The sequence below is a fragment of the Anoplolepis gracilipes genome, chromosome 2 (assembly GCF_047496725.1).
Source record: "Anoplolepis gracilipes chromosome 2, ASM4749672v1, whole genome shotgun sequence".
NCBI classification, from domain to species: domain Eukaryota; kingdom Metazoa; phylum Arthropoda; class Insecta; order Hymenoptera; family Formicidae; genus Anoplolepis; species Anoplolepis gracilipes.
Window position 1 is genome coordinate 6,326,571 of NC_132971.1, and position 20,634 is coordinate 6,347,204.

General features: G+C 33.2%; 2 protein-coding genes across 9 annotated transcripts; one reads left to right on the forward strand and one right to left on the reverse strand.

The window, feature by feature from the left end:
- Positions 1-155: 155 nt before the first annotated feature.
- Positions 156-18,807, reverse strand: LOC140673758 (uncharacterized). 8 transcript variants are annotated; one of them, XM_072906921.1, is made up of 22 exons: positions 18,544-18,803; positions 15,033-15,193; positions 14,707-14,916; positions 13,858-14,059; positions 10,696-10,856; positions 10,441-10,572; positions 10,160-10,339; positions 9,829-10,059; positions 9,126-9,575; positions 8,465-8,677; positions 8,233-8,396; positions 7,751-7,898; positions 7,339-7,453; positions 6,983-7,015; positions 2,441-2,500; positions 2,244-2,365; positions 2,005-2,145; positions 1,652-1,856; positions 1,408-1,556; positions 1,095-1,310; positions 799-900; positions 156-741 (listed from the first exon to the last, which is right to left on the reverse strand). In XM_072906921.1, the coding sequence occupies exons 2-22, from the start codon at positions 15,183-15,185 to the stop codon at positions 658-660; spliced, it is 3,471 nt and encodes a 1,156-aa protein (XP_072763022.1). In that variant the 5' UTR covers positions 15,186-15,193; positions 18,544-18,803; the 3' UTR covers positions 156-657. The 8 variants fall into 8 exon arrangements, 3 of the variants coding, with proteins under 3 accessions (XP_072763022.1, XP_072763031.1, XP_072763006.1); XM_072906930.1 differs by lacking the exon at positions 6,983-7,015; XR_012048094.1 differs by lacking the exons at positions 156-741; positions 799-900; positions 1,095-1,310; ... (2 more) ...; positions 2,005-2,145; positions 6,983-7,015 and adding exons at positions 3,983-6,105; positions 17,029-18,347 and having other exon boundaries at positions 2,286-2,365; positions 18,544-18,807.
- A 559-nt stretch (positions 18,808-19,366) lies between these two features.
- LOC140673788 (uncharacterized) lies at positions 19,367-20,532 on the forward strand. Its single transcript, XM_072906956.1, has 4 exons — positions 19,367-19,477; positions 19,686-19,828; positions 19,920-20,045; positions 20,294-20,532. Exons 1-4 carry the CDS (start codon positions 19,426-19,428, stop codon positions 20,423-20,425), a joined length of 453 nt encoding a protein of 150 aa, XP_072763057.1. The 5' UTR covers positions 19,367-19,425; the 3' UTR covers positions 20,426-20,532.
- The last annotated feature ends 102 nt before the right edge of the window (positions 20,533-20,634 follow it).

The window sequence follows — 20,634 nt, forward strand, 5'->3', positions numbered from 1 at the left end:
ATCGCCTTAAAATTTTGAATCCCTTCTCTTTCTCACCAAGGTTATTTTTTCTTTATATAATATATATATATATATATATATTTTTTTTTTTTTTTTTTTACATAAAGTCAACTCACAACTGTATCGAAATAGTTTAGCGAAATAATCGTTCTACATACATTGCAGTCTCTTACATTTATTTATAAGGCACTAAACTGTCTCAACATTTGACATAGTTCATACAATTCATGAATCGATATACTTCCAATGATATCATGTAAAAACATGAGCTTTTCTCAAAAGAGTCGACGAGAGTTAATTGGAGTTTCTATAGTGACAAAATTTCTTCGCAAAATATTTCTCTAGCCTAGTATATGCAAAAATAAAATAGAATGATAACTTATTTAAAAAAAAAGTATAAAAAGAGTTTTAAGATTCTTTGAAATACACTTATTTTATAATCGACGTCAAAAACAACGCGTAATACTGTTAAGATAAAAATATACACAGCATAGAGTCGGATCCTTTTGCGAATTGCCATAGTTTATATTTATTCTGCCTCTCGTCGGCCCTAGTTCCTCAACATACATTTTAATATTCACAATGAAATGCATGAATAAATTAAAGTGTAATCGTATATTTGCGAAATCAGTGCAGAGGTGTTCAGCGTCGTACGATTTACATGACCATAGATTTTTCTTCTTCTTGAAGTCGTTCGATATCAGATTTGTTCATAAAGTAATACGAGGGTTGTCGAGATTTCTAAAAAGAAATTAACTCTTTATCATGTGTATTTGTTAGCCAGTAAAAATGACTTACCAAATCTTTGACAATGCGTTTCGCGCCCGCGGTAATCAATATATTACTCAAGGCTTCCACGGATGGCACTCCCATTGCGTAATGAAGAGCTGTTCTCTCCAACTAAAAAAAAAAAGACATTTTTTACACATATAATAATAAGTGCAGCATGTCTTCATTAACACTAATACTCCGTATCTTATGATTGAGAGATTCGTATTTTTTTCTTATTTTATTATCTTTTTAAGCATATTATAATTCGCAGAATTAAACTAATTTTATTTTATTGTAATTTATCACTTTTGAATAATTCGTACGTTATCACCGATGCGTAATGTCTCTGGATACGTTCTCGCGATAAATTTAACAAGCTCTTCATTTTCCCAAAGTACAGCGATGTGGAGTGCGCATCGGCCGAGCGAATTCTTTCCGACAGCCAACAATTTTCCACCTCCGTTGTTTTTGTTTAAAAGTTCCTTCACACGATCTACGTCGTTTGCCCGAATTGCAGCGTGTACCTCCTCACGTTGACTCTGTCGAATACGTATCAGACAATTCTGATTAATTAAGCCTTAATTTTAAAAAAATGTAAATAAATGTGTTATCTTCTAGATTTTTGCGTTATCTTACCACGTAGTTAGGAATTGATTGTAGAAACTGCACAGTGGCTTCGTGTTCTCTTTGCGTAGCTACGTCGATGATGTTCACTTCTTCATCCTCGGCGTCCAAGATATGATCGTAACCCTCCAGCAAAAGTTCGACCAACTTTTCAGTTTCTCCTGCGTATCGAATTCGAATATCGTATGATTCTCTCATAATTTTCTACATCAAAATAGCTCATCGTTTAGTATATATTTTGCCTTTTTTTTATTACCTCTCGCCGCTAGATAAACAACATAGCGATCAATCTCTTCAACGTTGTCTCGAATATTTGCCTGTTCGGCAATATCTCTGGCTGTCCTATACAGTTCGTCCCTGAAACCAACGTTAACCTGCGTTTCCAGTAGCAGGTGATACAGACCGTCCTTCGAATAGGAACGAACTGCCGCGAAATGAATCATGCTTTGTCCATGTTCGTCCTGAGAAACATTATTTTCATTTTTATTTTCTGTGCGAGATAATTGTATTTATTGTTACAAGGAATCAGCAGAAAATAAAATTGTAGTTTCTTTTCCAAGAAAATTTATATTGTTTCGTAAAAGCGTTGAAATATTTTCTTTGACGTACTCTATTAGAATTGCTAAATGTGGATTCAGGTATATCTGAAGCTGGACTTCGAGGGTAACCGGCGTCTTCATCGAAATTTTCATTTTCGATATTTTCCAAATTTTCTTCCTCACGGTCAGGTATAATCAGAACATCGGATTCCTAAAATCAGAATGAAAAAAATTAATGCAAAACTCTTCACCCAGAACTATAATATTTTGTAGTGTTCAGTTCTTCTATTGTTTCAATTAAATATATACCTGTTCGTTGGGTTTGTTCTTACTAGCGAAGTTATACAAATATGTCGCGAGATATGTGACCGGATCTTTTGGACGCGCGTTAGCAACTTCGGTTAATCCTTTAATTAAGGGATCACCCAATGCTGAAGAAAATAGATTACTTCATTAGAACAGATTGTATAACAATAAAAAATAACACTTTGCCATGCGATACTTACATGATGCTAAATAACGGCCTTCTTCTGTTCGGAATATCGGTATTTCGACTTCATTATCATCTGTAAGATAAATCCTTTAGATTATTGTGGATTATTTACAAAAACATTATTTCACATATTAATTTTATCTTGGAATTAAACGTTTCAATTAATAATATAAATAGTCATAAAATAAAATTTTATTATGTAAATTTATAACATGCACGTTATTTTCATTCTTAATAATCGCAAACAATCGTATTAGTTAGTGAAAATAATTATTGCAACTTTTTGTAGACAACAGAGGATTTTAATATAAATTTTAATTAAATTTTAAAATCCTTAAGTCAAGTTTATATAATTGTGTATATATATATATATATATGTATATTCTTTTTTATTTTAACGATCTTTTATAATCTAAGAATTATTTGATGCAATAATGCTTTTCAGTCTTGCAGAATGTGTTTTATGAAACGCTTGTGCGGCATAATCACTCGGCAAAACGTGACAGAACACGTAATTCAATTTCGCTTGTTATATATACAAGTTCAAAATCTAAAACAAACAAGCAGAAACAAACATAACTGAGCAACAAACACGGTTGAGCTACCTGAAAAAAGTGCATTAGTGATTATCTATGATAAATAATTACAGACATGATAAATAATTACAGAAGATTGTCAATTAACAGACGTTTAAATGTCAATTCTTCTTATATATGTATATATCTAAAAATAATCTTTTACGTTGAATTAAACTTGTATATTTTGTGACTACTCTTTTATTATTATACTATTACATCATATAATATTATACACACAGCAGAATATAATATTTACAAAAATATATAGAGTATACATATACAAATTAATTTATACATATATATATAAAATACGATATGACACTTAGACGCCTATTGAATCATTTTTTTAAATTAAAGTTCACATTGCAATGTGAGCTTACAATAAAATGCAATGAATAAGAGTAAAAGATGAATAAACGAGTTTATTTTAGAACGAATAATAACATTGGAAAGACATGTGCTTCGTCATTTTTGTTTTGTGTGAACATCGACTCGTGCATTACATATAAAGAAAGCTTTTAAAAAGACTTTGACATTTTTTAAGCTTATTATTGTGCTATATTAGTATCGCATCGAAAAATTCCGATGTCTTCGATTTTACATGAAAATAGCGCGTTACAATTACAATAAATATATATGCTTAAAATACATATATATACATAAATGTAAAAATTAAATATATATTATAATTTTTACAATTGTAAAATATGCTTAAAAATTTTGTATGTATGTGAATCCTTTATATGTGTATAAGTATGTGTGTGTTTACAAGCAACATTTTATTTATATTTTATCTCGAAGAAAATTCATGTAAAATCGTTATTTATAAAAATATGAATAATATTACATTATAATATTACAAATATAATTTTAAATAATTTGCCGAATAATTTCGAACAAAGATTTACAATGCACATTTGTGAGAGATTGTGCGAATGACGTCGTGTATATACCAATAATGCTGATCATTTACTAACCTAATCAGCAATCCTGTATTCTCGTGGCCGATTAATCCCGTTAATAGAGCGATTACAATTATGATTTAACGTAATTTCATAAGAGAGACTGGGTGTGCACGAGAGAAAACAAAATAACGTTCACATATCTTTCCAACGCATTTTTCTCTCTTTCTCTTTCTCTCTCTGCCTCTCGCTCATATTATAGCCTAAATTATCTAAAAAGTTCAGTCTATGAAGAATAATTGACTGTCAAATATTGGCTAATAATTATCACAGAGAACTTCCATGAATAAGCGTAAATGTTACTTATAGAAAGACTTAAGAGAAAGGAAAGAACGGGAGTTCTTGAAGACAATCGATAAGAGAGATTGTTGTTGTATATAAATATATGATTGTTTTGATTAAATATGAGTGTTTGAATCAAGTTGTTGCGTAGAATAAAAATCTTCGGTAAATGGTGAATTAGTTATTTTGCTTCCTTTAAATATTTGTCCAAGCAGAGTCCTTCCATACAAAATTTCCCAGAATAGAGCGATGATTTTTTTTGATGAATCATTTAAAATACATTCCGCATTTCACATATAGTAAGTGTGCAATCGTCACTTTCATCTTTTTATTTTATTTTCTTCTCAAGGTTTTTTTTTAATTTTTCTTCGTTTGTAAAGTGTGGAAAAAAAGATGGATGATTTTAGATCGTCTTCAAGAATTTAGAATCTATTATATAATGTTTTATTGTCTCTCATAATCTTTAACGTTATTCATCTGCGCCTTGCGATTCCTTGACGCGTTTACTCTCTTGCGAAATATGCCAGTGATGAGATTGGCGATTTTCATCGAATTGTTCATCGCCAATTCCTTTTCCAGCGTGATGATATTATGCACCGCTCTGCAAAAGTCCTGGAGAGTTTGCAACTCGGTGATCGCCAGCGATTGTTGATTGCTCATCCTTACCATATCCCTCTTTATGGTGTCACGTACGCTTAGGCCGCGCACCACGCACAGGTGTTTCAAATTTTCAGACGTCTTCGAGAGTTCCGGAAACCGGACGATCAAGCAGAATCTAAGAGTGTTGCCGAGAGCGTGCGGGCGCGCGGTCAAGAAACCAAGCTTCTGATCTCGCTTGAACTTTAATTTCTGGTCGAATATCATCATCAGTTTCGCCACCCTGACATAAGCGCGGCCTATCAGGCCCGGCCGGTTCTCGTTGGTGCGACAGATGACCCTCAGATGATCCTGGATGTTCACCCACGCGGCGAGATCGCCGGCTGTAGTGACGTATACGCCGCGCCCGTAGGGCCAATGCTTGCCATGAAGACGTCGGTCGTCGTTTACCTCGTACTCTGTGATAGGTAACAATAGACCGGCTGCCGCCAGTTGTGCTCGTATTCGACTAGGCTGATCGAGGATCTCGTTGAGCGTGAAGTATGTACCGGCTTCATCCTCGCTGCTGCCCTCCGCCATCAAATCGGTGATCTCCGGGCTCATTAGCTGATTAGTGATCTCCCTCTCGACGTCCTCCAGTTGATTGACTGTTAGTGTCAATGGCAGACTGTAATTGACCAGGTTTCTGGTGCACTCTAAAATGCCGGCTTGAACGTATTTACAGGTCGGATCTAGATCGTACTGTGCAATCGCGGTGACGATCGATTCGTCCGGCAGGACTTCCATGCCTTCGTGGTCCTCGTTGCTGAAGAAATGCGGCAACGGATGATCGAGTAAATCGCCGCTCGCGGTGACGCAATGAAGCTCCCGAATGAAGGGGTCGAAAAACTCCGTGAAGACGACGTAGCTCTCAAAGTCGGGTGCTACTACGCTATAACCGACATCCTCGTCCGCAACATTACTGATGCTCGAGCGGGCGCTGCTGATCTTGCTGCTATTGCCTGTGACGTTACCGTACCTTTTCAGGGCAGGCCAAATCACGTCAAAGAGATTGTGGTCCATGCGAGTCACACGGTGCTTGATCAAATCGAATACGGGCCGATTCAGGCAACGAGCGACTAGTGTACCGGTGTTCGACGGAGTCTTCGGTATCGACGATCGCCGGTTGCCCGCCAGCAATCGGAAACATCGCTCCAGGGTGGCCAGGACCTCGGGCTCGCTCACGTCACGTCGGGCCGAGTAGATATCACCTCCGGGAACTGTAGATCTCGGCCGAGTCGGCAGCAGCGGTGGTTGAAAGAACAGCCGGATTAACAGCCATCGCAACGTTGAGAGATGAGGGTTGACGCGAAAGGGTAAGTAAACAAATTTTACGGTTCAACGTTATTGATGATTATCGAAGAATCGAAATTGATTTTAGATAAAATATTTCGCTTGAGAAAAGGTATCAAAGCTATAAAATGTTTTGTATTAGAGTGGATCAAGAAAATAAAGTTCCCTGTTTTATTATGATTTTTATTATCTATAACTTATGCATAAATTGGATTTAGTGTTAAAATATAGTGGCAAATAAAAATTGTAATAATGCAGGAAATTTTACTTTTTAATCCATCTTAATATATGTAAAATTGTATGATTTTATGATAAAACGCTGATTATATGTAAATTAGCTTTAAGTCACTTTATAATTACGTCATATACTAATCTCATAAAGTTCTTGAGATTAAAATATTTAGTTTTGTGAAGAATAAATATTTTAATCTCAAGAACTTTGCGATGTAATTGTAAAGTGGCTTAAACAGCTGATTTATAATCGATATTTCATGAAATGATAAAAATTTTTAACAATAAGTATAATAATTACACACATATATATATATATATACATATTATATATATGTAAAACATTTAAATATAAAAAATATTGAATCGATAAATGAATAATGGAGATAATTAATGATCTGACACACTTTATTACATCATATCTCGATCAACACGCTGAAATGTTAAGTGTCAAATTTATTACGTGCTATTATAAAAGTAATCGAAGCAAATCAAGTCATTCCATAAAATCAGAAAGTCAGTAAAAAGAGAAACACTTGTGTGCTCAACAAGTGTTTCAATTGAGATTCTTACGCGGTATTTGAGAGAAGACTTGATTGCGCTTGTCTAAAAAAAAGTATAAATCGATTATAAACAAAACTGGACATTATTAAGATAATCGAGAATTAACAAAGTTTAACAAGCGAAGGAGAAACAATCAATGGCTACTTCACGAAATCGCGACACATAACGTACTCTTGTGCCAAGTGCGATGTTGTCGGAGATCTATACAAAGATTTCGACTTAAATCCGAACGATTTTCAATCACAATAGACGAAGGATGACATCGCGAAAAGGAAAAGTGCCTGTATAGTTTGCCGCGCGCGACTATTTTTACAACTGTTATCAACTGGTGCTCACTACTAAAAATGCCTCGAATAAACAAATACCTTTATCTGTTAACATTTCGTCGGCGAGCCTTTCACTAGCTCCGAAATCGCGAAGAAGTCGTTTGTGCGATAGGTCGCTTTGATTTTCCTTGTAATAATCTGCCTTTTGTCCGAACTATACGACAAAAGATAATGTTTTATTCCGTTTGCAATACTATAGACTACTTGTGAATATTTTATAAATCTTTATTATTATAATGTAAAAATTTTAATAATTATTTTTATTATTAAAATTATTAGAATCTAATATAATATATAGAATAATAATTGAATAATGATATGTAAAATAATACATAACTTCCTGTCATAAAAGTCTCAATCATTTTCTTTTATTAACAAATTTAATTATTTAGTCGTGCTTGGAAATTGCGATAATAATGATGAATGAAGATCGTTTAATAATAGAACTCACATTGTCTTGTATTAAAGGGTTGGCGCCCAGATGCAGCAAAAGGTTGTAGTAATGACCGTTGTCCGCAAGCGTCGCGGCGTAGTGCAACGGAGTACGTCCGTCGAGATCGATTGCATTGGCGGTTTCTGGAAATCTTCCTGCCAGGTACCTGAAGCAGGTATAAAATATTCAATCTAAATGTTACGTGGGTTGAGAAAGGGCAAGCTTTATAGTCTGTTATTCATAATGAGAGGCTATCGTGGCATGAACGGGATAAATCGTGAGCTGATATCGATAGCGATCGGTTGGTAATAATTAAACGGTCGGTATATTATTATCGAACATGAAGCTCCGCGTGTCTGTTTTATTGAATCGAGGAAATAGAGCTGAATCTTCGAGAAACAGTAAGATAGCGAGGAAACGGAGAACGCGCAGCGCGAATAGAAAATGCATGTTAATAAATAAGAGTATGTTGCATATGTATGTAAAAATATGTCAAGTACCTGATGATAGCAGTATTGCCAAATACAACTGCAACGTGCAATGGCGTTGCACCGTGGGGTGACGATTCGTTTCGCGCCACCGCGAATTTACGCCGATCCAACGCACTTTGCAGATCACGAAGATTCCCTTCTCGCGCTGCCATGTGTACGGCATGAATTTTTCCCTAATATTAAAAAAATGACACATGTTTTATATATTTTTTTTTCTGAATCTATTATAAGGATAACGTACCATGTAAGCTGGAACGTTGTCGATGAATGCCTGGAGTTCCGAATTTCCAGATTGCCGTCCGACCAACCGTCGACCTTCACCATTGAGAACCAAAGCTGCCAATTGTTCCATGTTACCGTTCTCCAGCAGGTTCTCCACTTCCAAATCGCAGGCCATGCTACCCTCGTTCAACTCTACTTCGGCAGGCTCCTCATGTTCGCCAACGATGACCTGCTGTCATATTTAGGTACACAATCATGCGCGCGACTATAGGTGGCTCGTAGACGATCGATAGAAGATATTAATCGCATCTGGCAATTTTACATGCGAATCGATTGTCTGTCTCTTGCCGCGCCTACGCGTATATTATGTATGCATATATAGTGTCCGTAAAAAAAAAACATCCGTTGATAATGAACCGAATCGATTTTTACTTATAAGGGACTGTACAAATATTTTTTTTTTCTTCTAATTTATTAAAAAATGTTTTCTTTTAATTTAAAGAATATGTACATTATTATTTTTTTTTATTATTGAATGTAGTTTACAAAATGTACACAATGTTACCCATGTACACAGTTAATACATAACAATTCCAAGCGGACATAGAAATGGAGAAATCCCAGTTTCTTCTTTGTATTATACAAGAAACAGTGCGGTGATCAAACTATTCAGACAATACCTGCTCTTCGTCGACGCCGGAATCGCCGGTGCTAGGCTCGTTTCTATCTTCATGTTCAACGACAGTTTCTTCGACAGCGATTTCTTCGATCTTCGGGGATTCCTCATCGACCCCGTCCTCATTAACGGCGGCCTCAGGCCCCTCCTCCTCTTCCTCGTCTTTCGTTGGTTCCGCGACAGGTCCGGTTACCACGTCATCGTCCGAGGATGCCTTTTCCTCCTCCGCATTCTGCTCCTCTTCGTTCGTTTCCTCTGCATTCTCATTCGCGGCTTCCTCTTCTTCATTATTCGCCTCATTCTCATTTTCATTCTCATTTTCATCTGCATTCTCATTCGCAGCTTCCTCTTCGTCTCCATTCGGGGTCTCGGCCTGCTCCTCCTCCTGCTGCTCGTCATCAGCGTTTTTAATCTGTTCCACCAAATCTCCCATATAATCCTTTATATCGTAGATCTGAAATTGCGAATCGAGACTCCCCCTTCTAACCAAAAAAAAAATCTCTACCATTTGACTACTCATTCTGGATGCGACTACTACATTTTAACCGGGATTTCTATGTCCGGCTACACGTGTGATGAGTGCACTAAATAATTACTAATAAATATAAACATATATCATACAAAGAATGAACATCGTCAGAGGCAAGCTTAAACAGGCAAAATATTGTGCGTGTAATTAAAAAAAATTAATAAAGTAACAAATATACCTCCTCATTCGAGCCATCCTTCGTCGTGGATTCAGCGCTACCAAAAGCACTGTCAACGTCGCTAACTACCTTTTTCATTCCTCGCATAGCGGCCTGTCCCAACTCCAGGATCTTCCAGTCCCAGTTTTTCGGATAAGTAGCGGAGACTCGAGGTGCGTCCGGTATCATTGACAAATTTGATAGATCCACATCCGAAGGACGATTTTTGTAGAATGCAGGCGCCTTTTGTCTCTGTGATTTACAACAAAATGCATAAAATATTGTTATGCTAAAATGTTTTGATTTTGGATTATTTTTTTTCTACAAATATATTGTATAATGTAATACTCACGTTATCTAATTTACTCTCGTCAGCTCCATGTTCAACCAAAAGATCATACATGGCGCCATCGTCTTTAAGTGCAGCTGCATAATGCAACGCTGTCTTTCCTTCATTATCCTGGGCCGCTATCGTGCCAGGATATTTTTCGAGGATTTCAAGCGCAAGATCCGAGTATCCCAATCCAGCCGCCTTTCGATGAAAAAAAATAAAAACGATTTTAATCGTACTTTGTTTTTTAATAATTTAAAAAAAGATTTATCGGAGAACAGCGCTCTCTTGAGAACTTATACCTTATGTAAGACAGTTAAACCATTGCTGTCCTTGCCGCATAAAACAATAGGCGAAACAGTTCCTTCCATTTTCTGCTTAAAAGCTTCCAAGTCATTGTTAACGACTGTCGTATGGACGTCTTTTATTGTGCCCTAGGAAAATTACAACGGTTTTATTTGATAACGCTTTAAGCTATTATAATACTGAGGTCTTTCGCTTTATAAATAACTAAACACGCAAACGAGAAATGATTTTCTGTTATACTGATAATATACCATGATAAAAGGTATAGCCTCTAGGAATTTTCTTATCCGAGGATTATTACTGGTTTCGCATCGAAGTTTGGATCCATGTCCCTCCCACAGCATTTGCTGTAACTTTCCAATGTCTCTATTGTGTATCCATATCCTGATATTGGAAGGCTTGAAATCCACATCTTGAATACAAAACCGTTACAATTCAAACAAAATCTTAAAACATGATTTTTTTTCGTGTCAAAAAAACTGATGTATGGCGGGATTTACTTTTTATTGTAATCTGTTAATAAAATTAATAAAATTGATAAAGCTATTGAAAATATCAATTAATAGGATTTATAAAACTATTAAAAATATCTTTCAATTGTGTGTGAATCGACAAACAATGAATTAAATATTATGAAATATAAATATTAAAAAATTATATATAATTGCTCTTTTGACAAATTTTCAGATTTATCTTTGGTAAATAAATCATAAATTTATTTTTGCTTACCGTATAATTATCGTGAGAATATATAACAATATGATATAGAATCATTATCGGTTTTTTATATTATTACTACATTTAAAGAACAACAAGCTTGCTACATATGGATGTACTTACAAGCTGCACGAATCCTTGAGTTACGTATTATTACAAAGACATTAAATATTTGAAATATTCGACACGAGAAGTCTATAGCTCAATAAATGTCAGTACACTTCTAGACTACCATGTCTGTGTGTATGTGTGTTTTTATAATAGGGTAATTCCGTCAAAGTATAGGAATATGTGTAAAAATCTTTTTAAACATTAAATATTCTCAACAGATCTATTTATCATAAAACTAATATAAAAATCTCACGAAATATTTACATCTACTATTTTGTATAAGAATTGTATCATATACAGCCTATATCTTGGAAAAGCATAGAAAACCCGGAATTCTTAAAGATCATTTTTGTATCTGAAAAAATTAGAGAATTCTCATAACATTTTATTGACTCTTGAAAAATGTTAAAAAATTTTTTTGTTATTAATTATGTATTTAAAATATATGTATATATTATAAATATATATTGTAAATATATATATCTATCTCTGTTTATACATTCAATGCCTTAAAAAATATTGAATATACAGTACAAATTCTTTATTGTAATTTTTAGTAATAAAAAAATTAAAATGTTATGCAAGTAAAAAATGTTTATCTTACAAAATCTATTCAATTTTTTTCAATACATATGCAACATATCTAACACTTGAAATTTAAGTAGCTTTATGTTTTTCCTTTGTGAATGAAAGACATTAGAAAATGCACATAAAAAATCTTATTTTAAAAAATTGCAACAAAAAATCTTTAAAATAAACAGTCTCTTTATTTGGAAATATGAATAAAAATAAAAATTGAATTATGAATAAATAAAAACTAGGAGGATCAGGGAATTTTTTTAAGATCTGAATAGACACTCTGTATAGGTCAAGAATGATTTACATAATTTATAAATGCGAAAAAAATTACTAAATACTGCATGTGTATGTAAATGCACACGTAAAATCCGAACAGTTCTATCAGCTATATATTCAAGGATTTTCAGCGTTAAAAATAAATTCGATCGCGTTCAATTTATATGTGTGCGTGTATGTGCGCGTCTTCGGTAATAGTGTCGCATGCACATGTTTCACTTAATATTTTATATCTTGAATACGCGCACACGGATGGCGTGCGCAATCGTCAAATTGATAAATTTTCTAGAAGGCGAGAAGAGAGGTCTGTCATATTACTTACACCGAGTTACAAATTGTCTACAATGTATATAGATATTACGTTTCAGTAAAGAGAACCTGTGATACGCGGCCAGGATTGTTTACAACTCTTTACCTGCCATGCATCGATGTGTCTAATAAATTATGGTCAAATCGCGTTCGTAGAGTGTTATGGTCACGCGAGATTTTTTCAATGATTGAACGAGCAAATATACAACAATATAATCATTCATTTCCCGTTATCCAAAACATCATTATTTAATGTGCGAGTAATTCTAATTGCAAGGTAATCAATTTTTTATTCTATAATTAAAAAAAGAAGAAGAATACATGTCTCTATTAAATTATTTTCATGTACGAAAAATAAAACATTAACTGGTGATCAATTTTAATTTATTATTAAAACAATAGCGCGAATAATTTAGCAAATTTCTTGCGCAATCATATACGAGTAGTAGACAATTGGAATGTATTGGAAATTACTTTTGTTACAATCTTCGAGCTAGCATGTTGAAGAATGAAGGACGATTTCCTATCATTTTTTTAAATCGGCCTCTCTTGCTCGTTGACGATAAGTCGATCCATGACCTATTTACGTACGCGAAACCGTTCACGAGAAAAGAATCTTATTTCTTTTCACATAACTATTATCTTACTTTGCAATTTATTATTATTTATTCATCTTAAAGCTCGCATCCTGATTATCAATATCTAAGATACGCATTAAAACGAGTATATAAAACATTTCGTACATATTTGCGACATGATGATATTTTTCTCTTTTGCGTTTAGATATGCTATGTAATTCTTGCTGGATGGACGCGCGCGTGGTAATTCCCTGTTTCGATCGTGTCGTATCGAACGTCGCAGTTAGCCTTGCCTTACGAATTTATGTGCTATCGATTTTTCGCGGTCATTAGAAATGAATACGCGAGGTATCTAAGGCGAAGAATCTATATCCGCGAATATAGGAAACAGACGAAATCACTCTATGTATAGTGCTTCATCGTAAGGTTGCCCAACGTTTTCTCGAAATTGTTTTAATGACTTAGACCCGATTCCACAACTTACTTTAATCGAAGTTTAACTTTCTTTCACATAAATTCTGAAAGAACGAAATAAAAGAGTTTAAACTCTGTGTAAAGTAAGTTGTAGAACCGGCCTTTATTGGCAAACTTAGAGCGAGATACGTAATATTTAAACTCTTCTTATCTACGCGATGTTTAAAATAAAAAACATAAATGTACTGTCCAACAATAAACACTACATTGGAAAGTGTACTCTATTTTTTTTCCAGAAAAGAAAAACATTGTGCATACCATGCACATGACGTAGAAAAAAGATAATAATTGTTAATAATTTTGTTATAAATAATGTGTTCGCGTATGTTTCTCATCTTTATTTTTTTAAATAAAAATATATGTACTCACAGTCCTTCCCCGTGCTTTTTCTTCGTCGTGACATCACTTCTACTTCGGGTAATTCGATCTCCGTGGAATGTGTCAAATAATAAGCGGCCGGATTTCCTTTCTTGTCGCAAATGCTAGCGTCACATCCACTTTCTATAAGAAGGTCCCAGATCGAATCGGGATCTTTACACGCGCCGCAATAGTGTAAAGCTGTTTTTCCCTCCTAAACATAGTAAAATATGCATAGGATATGGTTGTTTAATTATAAGTGAATTTAGAATTTATAGGATTTATGTCTTGTTATTTATATTGATATATGTGTGTGTGTGTGTGTGTGTGTGTGTGTGTGAGAGAGTATTAAGAACAAGAGGCTATTAGAGTTAATTTGCAGGGCTAAAATCGCGCTTTTTGTCTGGGGTATATTTTCTAGTGTGAACTGATGGTTGCGAGGGAAGAACAGGTGGTTTACACTTCGTTATTACCCGCGTCACGCGATGCGGGGTCACAATAAATGTTGCTAGAAGCAAACTAGAAGGAACCTAGTCGATTATTCAGGGGCTTTCTTCTCGAGAAAGTCGACAAACGTTTGCCTTGCGGCACGAAAATGGGCCTCGCGAAGCATCGTGAATTATAAAGGACAGTCGATCGAAGTTCATGCTCATTAAGATCTATATAAAATGTATATAAAATAAAGTGATTAAAGAGACATCGCTTTCGAACTAAAGAGCAAATTAAGAAAGGTTAACTCAACTACTTGTACTGTCAAATGATGATCAAGACGACTACAATTATTCCAGTGCAATTATTCGAGTATGTATAATTGAATTTCTTGCGATACGTATATTTTTCAATTTAAGAAAATCGACGTACTTTATCTCTCTGTTGCGGCGTAATAGGATAATTTTCTACAAGCCAGATGACAATGTCGGGTTGATCGTGATAGACCGCTTTGTGTATCAAGGGTGTGCCGCAAGAATCCTTGGCAATCGCCAGCTTCTTCTTCGACTCTTCGGAGATGATCTTCTGCGTTTCAGCTAACGAGCCGCGTGCAACGCTGTCATGCACTTGAGAGATTTTCGTCTAAAATAAAATTATTTAAAATGTTAATTATTTTTATCGGTGATTTATTAAAGAAAACTTTGCCAAATTTTAAAAATAAACCGGTATAATTGTTATCCCCTCTATCATTTTCTTACCAAATAATTTGGTAATCCCTTCAGGAAGACACGAGTTCTAAGATCCGGTGAATGTTCGCCTAATAAACGCGCGCCTCGACCCTCCAACACAATATTTTCCAGTTTCTCAAGTTCGCCACGTTGCAACCAAGTTTTTATCGCCGAAGAATTCATTTGAGCCTCTGCAATAAAATAAAACGATAACTTTAAAATTAAAAAAAAAAAATATATATATACATATATGTATATATATATATTAATCATAATGTAACAAAATAATTTGTAAAAACATTATAATCTTTCTTTCAGGCAATTTATTTCATTTTACGGAAACCGTGATTGTTCGCTATTGATAATAAAAATTACATAAGAACTTATTAATATGTATTTTACAATCTATAGAGCCAACATAGATAGATTACCGGTTTCCCTTTGTTATTGATTCGCATGTTCTGACGGCATTTTCAAACGGTATTTTCGATCGCATATCCATAATGCTACATAGATGATTGTCGACTCAGAATGTAATAACTATATTCATGACACGCGAAACTTAATATTTGTCGGAAGCTTGCATAGAAAGATGTTCCGGATATACGGTTAGAAAGTCTTAATATATGGATTAAAAAACTTTCAATTTGTGGTTTCTCAATTATTGCTACTACAGTAATTGAAATTTAATTTGCGAATTGTATTTCGCGATAAACTCTCAATCCGCGTTATGATGTGGTTTCAATAATTATGTGATAATGATAGAAAAAACGATAAAAAGTTATACTCTATTACAAGACTTTAAATATTAAACATTTGTGCTGGCTGACAATGATTTATAGACCTTAATTGATATGCGTCTCTGTCGCGTTAAATCTTGCCAGCTATTTACTTAAACGACGCGAACATAATTAGTGGAACACTAACTTTTCCTCTTACGATCGGTGAAGTCCCTGCTTTTGTCTATTACGTGTATAGAATTCAAGAGAATGCAAATATGCGGCATACATAGTGGTAACGTAATTTATTTGATTTTATTTATACACAGACGCGTACATCTATCATCTATTTTTAAACATCTATCGATTATTAAACATCTTTTAATTAAATATATTTCATTTTAATAATTTACTGTAATATGTCTATAAAGATTAAGATAAAGATTTTTTACTCTTATGAAGATAAATACAATGTATTCCGATAAATATAAGTAAAAATTCGTATATATTATAAATATAAGTAAAATTTCTCTTAACATTTCCTGTATTATTGCAATTGCATTATATAAGTATTAGTGCATTATACATATATATTATCTATATTACATTATATTATTGAAAATATATATTATAATTGTAAATTTTATATCTATAGAAAATTGATTTTTTTTATTTAATTTTTATTTTCTGTTTTTTTGGAAAATGTGACAAACTTAACATTTGTAAGCTAATGAATAAAACGTTTTGCATTTAAGATAATTTACAAGATTTTTGTAAATTTTCAACGTTATGAATTTCATATATTTATGGAAGAAAGTATGGTTAATTAGTGCATTGCTAGATCGTCTGATACGCTTTGAAATATCCGTGTGCATCTATTTTTTTAAGTTTAAACAAATAAACAGAACAAATTAAACAGATTTACACAGATTTATTAAACATTTAAACAGATAAACAAAAGCTATCAATATGTATATTTTACATCTAAATTACAAAAGCAATCTCAATGCGATTTGCAGTTATACATATATTAATTATTTCTTACACAAACTTTATTACACACTATTTTTAATAACAAAAGTAAAATAATAATTTGCGAGCTTTCTCCAAAAAAAATTTGTTACGTATTTTTTAAATATGTGCAGATAGAAATTACGTAAAAGACAATTTCAACGTATTAGATGCTCAGTAACAACATAAAAACTTTCCAATATCTACATGTAAAAAAAATAAACATTTCTCTCATTTCTGAGCGAAATATCAAAAAAATATATACGCATGAATCTTGAAGGATGGAAGAGAAGTACCTGATTGGCTCTGACTCGTCCCGACTCTACGATCATTTTTGTGTCGAATAATCGGTCCGTGCGAATCGAGCAATACGCGCCTACAAATATGGCACGCGCACACACACACATGCACACACAAAGGGTCTTCGCGACGCACGTGCGACACGAGAAAGCGTCGCGCGTCGAATGAGGTCGGTGTTTGGCGTCGCGACGCCACGAACGGCGGCTGATTCCCCGGAACGATTCCCGCAAAAGAGAATTCCTTACGTGGGAGTCGCGTCCGAACGGATAAATAAGAGATTAAGATCGATCAAGTATTCATGTTTGCAACTCTGACAGTCAGACGAGTAATTTCTTCCGGCAGAATTTCATTCTTTCATGCATACGGATATAGCGTCGCGTTTGACTTATAAAATAGAATAAACAATGTACGCCGCGTGTATATCTCTCCTTGGCTGTGTCAATAACCGCATAATCGTGTATGTCACAGTTATTGTTACCATAAATTAGATCCGAGATAAATATAATCCAGAAAATTATTAAAAATTTATTCTAATGAAAACAATGGGGCCATCCAATGACCTACATCGAGCTAAATTCTTTTTTTCTTTCTCAAAAATTAATTTATTATTGTATTTTCTAAAATTAATTAACGTGTAAAAAAAAGTTGATACAAAATGAAATAAATAGTTGCCTGATATTAGAAAGAAAGATTGTTAATGTGCTATAGGCAGGCGCACTCGTTACGCGATAAACTCATTAGATAAAGTGATTTCATTATACAAATGACATGTACGCAGGCATTATTAAAATTGAGCGGCAAGGTCAAAAGGAAAAATGTGCTTGAAAATTGAGATATTCTTTTCGTGGAAATGCGCATCAGTATGTACAATTATGTACAGTTAAATGATTACATTTATGTATTGCTTATTAATTCAGCAATAATTAATTATATTCAGTATAACAAAGTGACAGGAACAAAGTTATCAAATTAAAATACTGTCTATTAGTCGAATAGATCGTTCAGCAACTTAAAATAACCTTGGTCGATATTCTCTCGAAAGAAAACTTTTCAGTGGATGACTTTTATCTCTCTTTCATCAGTTGTAACCTCGATGTACAGTCATGTGACTAAGAAAACGATTATCGACTATCATACATTCGCTTCGTCCTGCTCTAATTTACAATGTCACCTAGTTTTAACTTTTTTTCTCGTTTCTCTTGTTTATTTACTCTCGCATCATGATGTTCTAAATCGATGTTAGTGAGTACAGTGCAATGACACATCGATCATGCTAGTTTATAAGTATATTGTCTTGAGAGAAACAGTCTTCCGACTTTTCAGCAAAATTGTAACAAAATAATATAAAGTTCATAGATTAAAATAATCGAATTGCTAAAATAGTTTATATATTTGGATTTACAAAATGCTTTAAAATAAAATCTATAATAATTAATTAATTTAAGTTTTAAAATTGCGAAAATAAATTTTGCAAGTATTATTACTTGTGCATTTATAACTAGGATAATTACCTTTTTTGAGCGTAGCTCCACAGGTTTGAATGAAGAATTAAGATATTATCAAATCTTTGAGATCGTCGTGTAGATAAATACGTTATACTATTTAATAAAAATTTTCATCATATTCGTTTTTTCATGATTTGTTGACAATTAATGATTCTTTATATAATTCGCTAGTACATCAAAAGTATTTTCCTGATTCATCGTATGTACTAAACTGTTTTTCTATCTCAAACAAACGCGTTCGAAAGCTATGAGCCACTTCGCAAGACTGACGATGTATAGTTTTCCACGTGTCCTATTCAGCTAAGTTCTATATTATTCACGAGAGGTATATAGTTATGTGAAAGTGTATGTGGATTAGCTTTAGTAGTATAATATCAAGTGAAAACGATAATCAAAAACTTCTTAATGGGTCAATATTTGGGGATATGATCGAATATTTATTGTTCTAGACATTTTCGAAAATTCATGTAATTTTCAATAATAATCTATTTTTAATGTAACCCAAATATTATATTGTCGTTAAATTGATCCTGCTGAAATTTAGGACAGATATAAATACATAATGCTTTGCGTAAAGAAGTGGTTCATAATGTTTGCAATTTTATATACATATCATATATGATCGACTATACATGACGACTAATTTAATAGAAGGACACACATAATTTGCTGCGTATAACAATTTTAATTACGTTTATTTATTTGAAGGTATTCAGGTGAAATCGAAAGTAAATCTTCGAGCGTTTGCAAATTCCAATTGTCATTATGCAAAAGTGAGCAGCTCAGCTATAAAAAGAGGACTTGGCCATTTAACAATCAAAGCGATCATTGTCATAAAGTTGTCGCGAGTTGTGCCATTCACTTCTTTCAAAATTGCAAGGTTTACAAATGTTTGCGATAATTTTCACGCTTTTTTTATCCTCTATGATTCTTGCTGTTGGTAAGAGTATATGTATCATAATTTTATTCTTAATAATTTATTATTTTTTAATAATTAAAATTTGCAAATATGTATTAAAAAATTTTGAATTTACTTCCCATTGTATTCAGATTATTTATTTTTACATAGCAGAGTCTTTAATTTTACTTACTTATTAAAATTTTAATTTTACTGGAATACTTAACATTTGATTATTTGACACTTTAAGACAGGAATTTGAATAAGACAGACTTGAAATGTGTGGGGCATGCTTTCCATAATGTGTCTCTTTCCGCATATTATCCCATATTCGGTACGAACGACAAACAAAACCATTTGGATGAGCGAGGAAAAATGTTGAATACTCTCCAGGTTTGTGATTCGCGAAAATACACAGTGCCATTCTACGAAGAATGATTTGCTAATTGTTTGTTTATGCTACATGTGTATAAATTTATTTTAGGATTATCTTGATGATCGCACTCATTACGTCACTGTCGCCGGTAATTTGAGATCCGGCATTTCGTACGGAACGAAGATATGCATAGAAAAGCTAAATGAACGTTTCGGGCAACATATTTTATTAGAGGTGCGTAAAATTACTGTGTTTGTTATATTTTTAACAAAAGTGTTAAAGAGAGACTTGGTGATATTTTTTTTTCTTCTCTCTTTAGTGCCTAATTGTTTTTTTTAATCGTATTACTCACAATCAGTAATATTGGGAGTCTTCAAATTTAGTTATTTAATTTAATTTAATTTAATTTTTATTTTATTTTTATTAATTTACACACATTTAAGAGTTAAGAAATTTATGTATTTATTCTTTGTGTTCCCCAGATAAGAGATCAAATTGATTGTGAAAACGATAACGTTTTGAAAAATGATTTCTCGAGATTGGAAATTTGCGTCAGGACCGAAGAGGATACTTATGATACTTACGTCAATGATATCGTTACTATTTACGTATAATAATTATAAAGTAAAAATTATATATCTCTGTTAATCTGATAATTAATATTTAATTAATTAATATTCAATAATACATAGTATTAAAGTATTATTTTATAATAAAATAATGTTTTTTTTCTTTTTTCTCTTTACATAGAATTAAATTCATAAACATAAAGGATTGTTCACTTTACTTTTCCAAATATGTATGAATTAGCGATATTATATAT

What these genes read in the sequence shown, in the direction of transcription:
- LOC140673788 (XM_072906956.1), top strand. Translation starts at nt 19,426, where the DNA reads ATGTTTGCGATAATTTTCACGCTTTTTTTATCCTCTATGATTCTTGCT. An exon ending in AAATGTTGAATACTCTCCAG is followed by an intron (nt 19,829 to 19,919) that starts GTTTGTGATTCG and finishes AATTTATTTTAG; the next exon opens with GATTATCTTGATGATCGCAC. An exon ending in GGCAACATATTTTATTAGAG is followed by an intron (nt 20,046 to 20,293) that starts GTGCGTAAAATT and finishes TGTGTTCCCCAG; the next exon opens with ATAAGAGATCAAATTGATTG.
- LOC140673758 (XM_072906905.1), bottom strand. Translation starts at nt 15,185, where the DNA reads ATGAATTCTTCGGCGATAAAAACTTGGTTGCAACGTGGCGAACTTGAG. An exon ending in GGCAATACTGCTATCATCAG is followed by an intron (nt 7,899 to 8,232) that starts GTACTTGACATA and finishes TACCTGCTTCAG; the next exon opens with GTACCTGGCAGGAAGATTTC. An exon ending in ACCCTTTAATACAAGACAAT is followed by an intron (nt 7,454 to 7,750) that starts GTGAGTTCTATT and finishes TTTGTCGTATAG; the next exon opens with TTCGGACAAAAGGCAGATTA.